The sequence below is a fragment of the Triticum aestivum genome, chromosome 5A, assembly GCF_018294505.1.
Source record: "Triticum aestivum cultivar Chinese Spring chromosome 5A, IWGSC CS RefSeq v2.1, whole genome shotgun sequence".
NCBI lineage: Eukaryota > Viridiplantae > Streptophyta > Magnoliopsida > Poales > Poaceae > Triticum > Triticum aestivum.
Genome location: NC_057806.1, coordinates 599494390 through 599504298, shown reverse-complemented (window position 1 = coordinate 599504298; position 9909 = coordinate 599494390). Strand labels below are relative to the sequence as shown.

The 9909-nt window shown below is 50.9% G+C and overlaps 1 protein-coding gene across 1 annotated transcript; it reads left to right on the top strand.

The window, feature by feature from the left end:
• Window positions 1-4638: 4638 nt before the first annotated feature.
• On the top strand, window positions 4639-7096 carry LOC123105167 (L-type lectin-domain containing receptor kinase SIT2). Its single transcript, XM_044527176.1, has one exon. The coding sequence runs from the start codon at window positions 4859-4861 to the stop codon at window positions 6905-6907; it is 2049 nt and encodes a 682-aa protein (XP_044383111.1). The 5' UTR covers window positions 4639-4858; the 3' UTR covers window positions 6908-7096.
• The last annotated feature ends 2813 nt before the right edge of the window (window positions 7097-9909 follow it).

The window sequence follows — 9909 nt, the reverse complement described above, 5'->3', positions numbered from 1 at the left end:
TACGGGTTCGGGAACCATGCAGACATGACCGAGACGTTCTCCGGTTAATAACTAATAGCGGGATCTGGATACCCATGTTGGTTCCCACATGTCCCACGATGATCTCATCGGATGAACCACGATGTCGAGGATTCGATCAATTCCGTATACAATTCCCTTTGTCTAGCGGTATTGTACTTGCCCGAGATTCGATCGTCGGTATCCCGATACCTTGTTCAATCTCGTTACCGGCAAGTCTCTTTACTCGTTCCGTAACACATCATCCCGTGATCAACTCCTTGATCACATTGTGCACATTATGATGATGTCTTACCGAGTGGGCCCAGAGATACCTCTCCATCACACGGAGTGACAAATCCCAGTCTCGATTCGTGCCAACCCAACAGACACTTTCGGAGATACCCGTAGTGCACCTTTATAGCCACCCAGTTACGTTGTGACGTTTGGCACACCCAAAGCACTCCTATGGTATCCGGGAGTTGCACAATCTCATGGTCTAAGGAAATGATACTTGACATTAGAAAAGCTTTAGCAAACGAACTACACGATCTTGTGCTAGGCTTAGGATTGGGTCTTGTCCATCACGTCATTCTCCTAATGATGTGATCCCGTTATCAATGACATCCAATGTCCATGGTCAGGAAACCTTAACCATCTATTGATCAACGAGCCAGTCAACTAGAGGCTTACTAGGGACATGGTGTTGTCTATGTATCCACACATGTATCTTAGTTTCCTATCAATACAATTCTAGCATGGATAATAAACGATTATCATGAACAAGAAAATATAATGATAACCAATTTATTATTGCCTCTAGGGCATCCAACACTGGAGTCCGGGAGGTCGCCTTGCGGCGCCTCCAGGACCACCTCCTCCCGGCTTGGAACCTGTTGGGACAACACTTCGATGTCGTCCGTAGGGTGGGGGAGGAAGCCGTCGGAAGCGAGTTCACATCCGACGAGTCCAGTGAGCCGCTCGACAACACGTCGAGCCGGTCTTTGGGTGGGCTGCATTAACATATTCGACATAAGGGAAAGTTGTGCAATAAACGAATACTATGAATTACTCTGGTATCCGGATACTTACGATTTTGCCAGGGGCTTGGCCCTGGGCGGCCACTCCTCTCCGCCGTCGTCGGCGTCGGTGGAGTAGTCCGGAGGAAGGGTTTTCCCCTTCTTGGACCCTCCGACCTCCCCAGAGAGGGCGGCCTTCCTTTTCTTCTCTCCTCCCGCTGGAGGGGGAGAGGTCTCTTCTTCTTCCTCCTCGTCTTCACGGGAGGAATGCGCCTCGGAACCGTCGGATGATGGATCCGACACCTTCTGGCGCCGGGCACTCTTTCGAGTCCCCGTGGCCTTTTTCGCGGCCTTCTTCTTCGGCACCACGTAGGGTGCCGGAACCAGCAGCTTCGCCAAGCGAGCGTCCGCTGGGCCTTCGGGCAAAGGAGCCGGACAGTTGATCTGTCCGGACGTCACCTACCAGTCCTGTCAAAGGTAAGGGAGCTTAGATCCCGCATGGAGTCAAACTATGAAAAACTGATACCCTGTAAAAGGAAAAAAACAGCTTACCGCATGAGCGTGAAGCTGCGTACTGAATCCGCGATCCTCGGTAGCGGATGCGGGGGCCTCGACGCCCTTGAAAAGCACCTTCCAGGCGTCTTCATACGTCGTGTCAAAGAGCCTGCTCAGAGTTTGGTGCCGCATCGGGTCAAACTCCCACAGGTTGAAAGCCCCTTGTTGACACGGGAGGATCAGACGGATGAGCATAACCTGGACAACGTTGACAAGTTTGAGCTTCTTGTCCACTAGGGTTTGGATGCATGTTTGGAGTCCGGTCAGCTCTCCTTTTTTACCCCACGACAGGCCCATCTCCTTCCAGGAGGTAAGCCGCGTAGGGGGTCCGGATCGAAACACGGGGGCTGCGACCCATTCGGGGTCGCGCGTCTCGGTGATGTAAAACCACCCCGATTGCCACCCCTTTAGGGTCTCCACAAAGGAGCCCTCGAGCCATAAGACGTTGGCCATCTTGCCCACCATGATGCCTCCGCACTCCGCCTGGTTGCCGCGCACCACCTTCGGCTTGACGTTGAAAGTCTTGAGCCATAGGCCGAAATGGGGGCGGATGCGGAGGAAAGCCTCGCACACGACGATAAACGCCGAGATGTTGAGGACAAAATTTGGGGCCAGATCGTGGAAATCCAGGCCATAGTAGAACATGAGCCCCGGACAAATGGGTGAAGAGGGAAGCACAGTCCACGGAGGAAATGGGGGAGGAACACCACCCTCTCATGGGGCCTAGGGGTGGGGATGAGCTGCCCCTTCTCGGGAAGCCGGTACGCAATGTCGTTAGACAAGTATCCGGCCTTCCTCAGTTTTTTGATGTGTCCCTCCGTGATGGAGGAGACCATCCACTTGCCTCCCGCTCTGGACATGGCTGGAGAAGATTGAGGTGGGGAGTGCGGACTTGGGCGCTGGAGCTCGAGTGTGCAAGAATGGATAGGCGAAGGATGAAGAAGGCATAGGTGAAAAGGTGGATCCTTATCCCCTTATATGGGTGGACGCAACTACATGTCCCCACCAGCCTGGTAAAACTCGCTTATTTCCAAGCGCCGTAATCAATGACGCGGTTGGGTTACCCACGCCCGTATTCATGAGAATCCCGGGATAAGGGGACGCGATCTCTGCTTTAACAAGACGTGCCAAGGAAACTGCCTCGCATGACGCGCTGAGGTGGGATAATGAAACGACTTGGATAAAGGCTTGGCCATGGTGTGTCATGCTATGAAATACGTCAGCAGATTAGATTGGTGTAAATATTATTCTCTCTATGGCAATATGTGGAAACTTATTTTGCAGAGCCGGACACTATCTTTGTGTTCAAAATCTTCTATGAAGTACTTGGAGGAGGAACCCGCCTTGCAATGCCGAAGACGATCTGCGCGCCGGACTCGTCGTCATTGAAGCCTGGTTCAGGGGCTACTGAGGGAGTCCTGGATTAGGGGGTGTTCGGATAGCCGGACTATACCTTCAGCCGGACTCCTGGACTATGAAGATACAAGATTAAAGACTCTGTCCCGTGTCCGGAAGGGACTTTCCTTGGCGTGGAAGGCAAGCTTGGCGATACGGATCTGTAGATCTCCTACCATTGTAACCGACTTTGTGTAACCCTAACCCTCTCCGGTGTCTATATAAACCGGAGGGTTTTAGTCCGTAGGACAACATACACAACAACAATCATACCATAGGCTAGCTTCTAGGGTTTAGCCTCCTCGATCTCGTGGTAGATCTACTCTTGTATTGCCCATATCATGAATATTAATCAAGCAGGACGTAGGATTTACCTCCATCGAGAGGGCCCGAACCTGGGTAAAACTTCGTGTCCCTTGCCTCCTGTTACCATCCGGCACAAATGTGTATTGATTGTGTGTGATATTCTCTAATTCCCTCATTTGCATTACATTTATGTTGTTTATATTCTCATTTTGAATTTCCTCATGTTTTCATTTATAGTTCCCACACTTCAGTAACTTTTCTGGGGGAAACTGATGAACTAGCATTTTCTTTTCTACGATTTTCCAATTACATTTATATCAATATTCTCTAAAAGTACTTCTGTTTTCCTTGTTTTGGTGGGGCAAATCGTTTGTTAAGAAACGTGTTTTACCTTGATTTTCTGAGCTTTGTTGTCCTGACTGCCACGTATGCCGCACCACATCATCATCATGCTCCCTCAGTTCAGGTTTATAAGGCACACACGTATTTTCAGAAAAATACTTTGACCGCAAATTTGATCAATAAAGCACTCCTACCATGGCCACATCATCGGGCATACTCCCTCAATTTGGGTTTATAAGCCAAATTTTGTGAAGTTTGAGCAACTATATAGAAAAATATATGAACATTTACAATACCAAATGTTTGTGTCAAAGTTCATAAAGTTTGACTTAAGAAAAAACTAATAACTGTAAAATATATGAACATTTATAAGCCAAATTGTGTGAAGTTTGCCATCGTACCCTCGCCCAGGAGGTCGTCGCTGCCCTCAAGCTTGATTCGTCTGCAAAAGACCTTTCCTTTGTGATCGAACGATTGCAATAAGGGCCAAGTTACAAATCTGGGATGTGGTGGAGTGGTTGTTTGGGAGCCGTTCGATCGAAAACAGATCTGACGGCCATGGAGGCAGTGGAGAGTGGACGCGTGTGAAGAGATCAGTCGGGTGTGTCATAGCATTTTCCGAATAAAAAGAAAGAAAATCCTTTGACGGATCCCAATCTGAATTCTTCTTTGTCCTTGACGTAGAAAACGCCGGAACCACACATATACTCCCTCTGTTCGGAATTACTTGTCGCAAAAATGAATGTATCGTTCTAGATACATCCATTTTTGCGACAAATAATTCGGAACGGAGGGAGTAGGTTGTTGTTACCGGCCCCACGGAACCTACTTGCCGACCTTTAATGACAGATACAGCAGTCCCGATCTAGCGGTCGATCAAGTCTGCATTTCTACGCCATTCCTCTGCAAATGTCCGTGTCAGTCAGCGCCTCGCGAATCGCGAGCGAGTGTGTATGCACGAGGCTTGGAAACTTCGCACCCGGACCAACCGGGAACAAGATTGATACTCCTAGATGGCACGTGCTTAACCACTTGATTCTAGACGCATCTCACGAGCGTGATTCCCCGCAGCTGCGCCACGAGCTCGGGGAAGACTCCGGCGGTGAAGTCAAGCGCGCAGAATAGTAGCCGGACACGGACCCGGTAGCTGCCAATCATATACGGCGATTCGGCATTGCGCCGGCTGCACTAGCTCTAAGCTGAGCGCGCCACGGTCCTCTCTCTTCGCTGGCGCCGTGGCTGGCATGGACAATCTGCGCTCCCTTCTCGCGGCTCTCCTCCTCGTGTGCTTCGGCTTCGGTGCCGGCGTCCTGGGCGATGGCGATGGCGAGCAGTTCGTCTACTCCGGCTTCGCGGGCGCGAACGCCACCCTGGCCCTGGACGGCACGGCCCTCGTCCAGCCGAGCGGGCTCCTGGAGCTGACCAACGGCACGGCCCAGCTCTCGAGCCACGCGGTTCACCGGACGCCGCTGCGCCTGCGGAGGTCCCCGGGGGACGCCGTGCGCTCCTTCTCGGCGTCCTTCGTGTTCGGCATCATCCCCCCGTACTCCGACCTCAGCGGCCACGGCATCGTCTTCTTCGTCGGCAAGGACAACTTCTCGGCCGCGCTGCCGAGCCAGTACCTGGGCCTCCTCAACAGCGCCAACAACGGCAACGCCACCAACCAAATCTTCGGCGTAGAGCTCGACACCATCCAGAGCACGGAGTTCAACGACACCAACGACAACCACGTCGGCATCGACGTCAACAGCCTCAAGTCCGTGGCAGCGCACTCGGCCGGCTACTACGACGACGAGACCGGCGCGTTCAATGAGCTGCTCCTGATCAGCGGCAAGGCGATGCAGGTCTGGGTGGACTACGAGAGCGACTCCACGCAGATCAGCGTGTTCCTGGCGCCTCTGAAGAATGGAGCCAAGCCTTCGACGCCCCTGGTGTCAGCCAAGAGCAACCTGTCGAAGGTGCTCGTGGAGCCGGCGTACGCCGGCTTCTCGTCGTCGACGGGCACGGTCAGGTCCCGCCACTACCTTCTCGGCTGGAGCTTCGCCATGGACGGCCCTGCACCTCCCATCGACATCGGCAGCCTGCCGAAGCTGCCGTTCGTGGGCGCCAAGCCGCGGTCTAAGGTGCCGGACATCGTCCTGCCGATCGCCACCGCGGCATTCGTCCTCGGCGTGGTGGCCGTGGTGATCCTGCTCGTCCGGCGGCGGTCCAGGTACGCGGAGGTGCGGGAGGAGTGGGAGGTGGAGTTCGGGCCGCACAGGTTCACGTACAAGGACCTGTTCCGCGCCACGGAAGGGTTCAAGAACAAGACGCTGCTGGGGTTCGGCGGCTTCGGGAGGGTGTACAAGGGGGCGCTCCCCAAGTCGAAGCTGGAGGTGGCGGTGAAGAAGGTGTCGCACGAGTCGAGGCAGGGCATCAAGGAGTTCGTGGCGGAGGTGGTCACCATCGGCCGCCTCCGGCACCGCAACCTCGTGCAGCTGCTCGGCTACTGCCGCCGGAAGGGGGAGCTCCTCCTGGTGTACGACTACATGTCCAACGGCAGCCTCGACAAGTACCTGTACTCCGGCAGCAAGGAGAAGCCGGCGCTGGACTGGGCGCAGAGGTTCCGGATCATCAAGGGCGTCGCGTCGGGCCTCCTGTACATCCACGAGGACTTCGAGCAGGTCATCATCCACCGGGACATCAAGGCCAGCAACGTGCTCCTCGACGCCGACATGAACGGGCGGCTGGGCGACTTCGGCCTGGCGCGGCTGTACGACCACGGCGCCGACCCGCAGACGACGCACGTGGTGGGCACCATGGGGTACCTGGCCCCCGAGCTGGCGCGGACGGGGAAGGCGTCCCCTCTCACCGACGTGTTCGCCTTCGGCGCCTTCATCCTCGAGGTAGCCTGCGGCCGGAGGCCCGTGGAGCAGGCCATGAACGACAGCCGGCTCATGCTGGTGGACTGGGTGCTCGAGCACTGGCAGAAGGAGTCGCTCCTCGAGGTGGTCGACGCGAGGCTCGACGGCAACTACGACGCCGGCGAGGTGGTCCTGGCGCTGAAGCTGGGGTTGATGTGCTCGCACCCCATGCCCGGCGCGAGGCCTAGCATGCGGCAGGTGATGCAGTACCTCGAGGGTGACATGCCGATCCCCGAGCTGACGCCCACGCAGATGAGCTTCAGTATGCTGGCCCTGATGCAGAGCCAAGGGTTCGACTCTTTCGTCTTGTCGGCGACGTCGGATCCGTCGTCCGCCACGAATACGATGATGACCATGGGCACAATCAGTGGACTCTCCGGAGGGAGATGACATAGTTTTCAATTTCAAGGACTCGTGAGTTGTGCTGTGCAGATGTTGATCAGGTGTCACGACTAGTATTGGTAGAGCTATAATAACCCTGTTCTGTGTGTAGTCCTACTACTTTGGTATAGTTTCCCTGAGATCCTCGTATCATACATGTACTGTATAAGCCCAGAAAATAAGTTGATATTCATTCTATTGTTTCATGGCTTCTTAGGCAGATTTTTTACTTGCCCCTGTTTCTCTATCTCTTCTCTGCTTCTCTGCTACTAATAAACAATCCAACATTATCTTTCCTACGTGCACCCAAGCAAACGTGAGTGGACACATTACCACCACAGGATTAAGCCCAGACGACTTAATCTGACAGCCATCATTAATCTAATCGAGATTTGATGTATGCTTAGCAATTATCTAGGCTGACCATACTCCACCAGGCTGAAAACCACCGCGTCCGCAACCAAAGAATGAATTGATTCGCGTGATTTGTGGCCTGCATGCAGCGGCGTTATTTTTTTATCATGGATTGGTTCGGTCTGCTCAAGTATTAATGACGAATTAAAAGGGATGATTACGTACCATGCAAAAAGAGAGAGAAAATATTAGATGAAGAGAAGAGATAATGAACGCATGGGGCATGCACTGGCGTATTAAAAGAAATAATTAGATTTTGAGTAGTATTAGGAAAGAGCGAGGCGGATGCATGTGATTACGAGCTGATTAAGGGCTGATTAATTACGCTGACGGTTTGTATTCCTGAATTATCTGAGGATCACGAATAGACTAATAAACCTGACTGGAGGAGTGCTAAAATTACGGGTCTGCTATTCATGTTACGTTGTGCAAAAATCACGGATCTGCTGTTCACGTCACTATTCGAGGAAAATGACTCCTCTAAGCGCACGAGCGATAGTGTTTCACCGACACCGCCGTCCCTTGTGCTGCTCCTCGCGCTGCATCTCCTCCCCCGCGCGACTCTCTGGCCCTCCAGGCCTTCAAGTCTACCTTTATCTGCCCTTGCTCGCCGTCTCCTATCCTAAGCCACGGTTCTCCCCCGATGTATCGATGCCGTTGGCTGTCGATTCTGCCATTTTGTTCCTGCTATTTTGTGGGTAGGTGCTCCTCCCCTCGCCGGCGGGCGGCCTCCATCGTCAATCGGCTGTTAGTGCTGATGATCAGCTGCATGCATCCAATGGAGAAGGGACGACGCAACCATTCATGTTCTGGAACACGTGGAGCAATAATCCACCCTAAAACCAGTCGAATATGAATGCAACCCTCCAGGTACATTTTTTTGTCTCTCTCTAATATTTTTCTCTCTCACACAATGACATATCTGCACCTTCGGTCCTTTCTTGCTGCTAATCTTTTTTCCGAGGCGAGCGCCCATGCAGTACGAGACTCAGTTGAACGATGACCATTGTCCAGAAGCGTTTGATTTTCTTTGTACATTTTGGTGACTGGATACAAATTTGATATTATTACCAAACTCATTTCATTGTTTGCTTGCAGTTTACGTATTGGATTTGTCATGCAAAACATTCTATCTAGGCGACATTTTTTTTCCGGGAATAGGTAACATCTTTTTGTTCAAGATGCACGTGGGTGTTTTCTACCGTTTTCCACTTCCCTATATGAAATATGTTGCATACATCATCCCTAGCAGGATTAGGCAGAGAGCAGCGTATATCTCTACTGTGATTTTTGTATTACCTTGTTCTTTTGGGCACCATCAATAAAGAGTACAGCAGCCCAAGAATATTACTGTTTTTTGAAACGCTGGTATCAGCTCATTGACTATATTTTGTACCTCCTCTTTCACTGTTATCGAATATTTAGATTGTCGTTAACTAATGCCCACACCATCGTAATCTATGAGCAGACTCACCCAGGTGATTATTTCCTATATGCTCTAGCCCTTTTAGTCCATGTATTTGTATCATCCAGTGCGGCTAAGTATATCTAGCAAATGAGTGGGACTGGGTTATTGAAGACGGTCGAAGAAGCACATCCACCTTACACCTCGGCTCCGGCTGCCTTGGCTATCTTGTGAAGTATGGGTTTGTATCCTTGTAAGACTTCTTTCTATATTGCTTTTTCTTGCTTTGAGTTTTGTGGTGTCCATCCCGCATGGTATCAGATGCCGCTAGAAAAAATAAATGTCGCTCCATGCTTGAAAACGCTGGTATCAAGAAGCTCAATTAGGATATAAAATAACATGTTAATCAGTCGTGCGTTGCATGTGCATGCTTACTAGTGAGGCAAGTCAACTTTTTTTCTTAGGCTGAATTTTTGAATTGCCCCGTTTGGCGTAAGTTGATTTTCCTATTGGACTTGAAGCCCGCTACACATTGCTCATTCTTTTGTTTGTATGGGTTTTTTGCCTTTGCCTTTGCTTTTATTTTTAGTCGATTTTGTAAGTGCATCTAGTGCCACCCCTAATTGATTTTGTAGTATTGACGACAAACTTGGTTGATGACTAATGTGTTTGTGAGAATTGCAAGATAACACAGGTAGTAGTCCCTCATTGATTCGGTTTACCTACCAGAGATGACGCCTAAAAATGTGTGAAGACATTGAAAACAATGGTGGTATGTGAAGAGATTCACATTGAAGACTACTCCCTCCGTCCGGTGAAGAGTGTACATCTAGCTTTAAAATTTGTCCACAAAAGAGTGTACATGTATCTTCCCAATGCACTTTAAAGTGGGAAAAAATACTTCTCTCTCATCACAGGGTAATCAAGACCTATAGCAATCTACACATGCTCTTCTTAATTTCTACATGCACTTAGCTCATTGGGGTTGGCTAATTAAAGAGAAAAGAGGTGGTGGCTTGCATCTTTTCAATGCATTTTTTACTCAACTCCATAATTTGTCCTAAATTTTTTAGATGTACACTCTTCACCGGACGGAGGGAGTTTGACGTGAGAAGACATCGTATGAAGACTATGGAGTACGAAGACATAGTTGTTTCGTAGTTTCTTTTTCTTCTTTGTTGAGTCATACGAA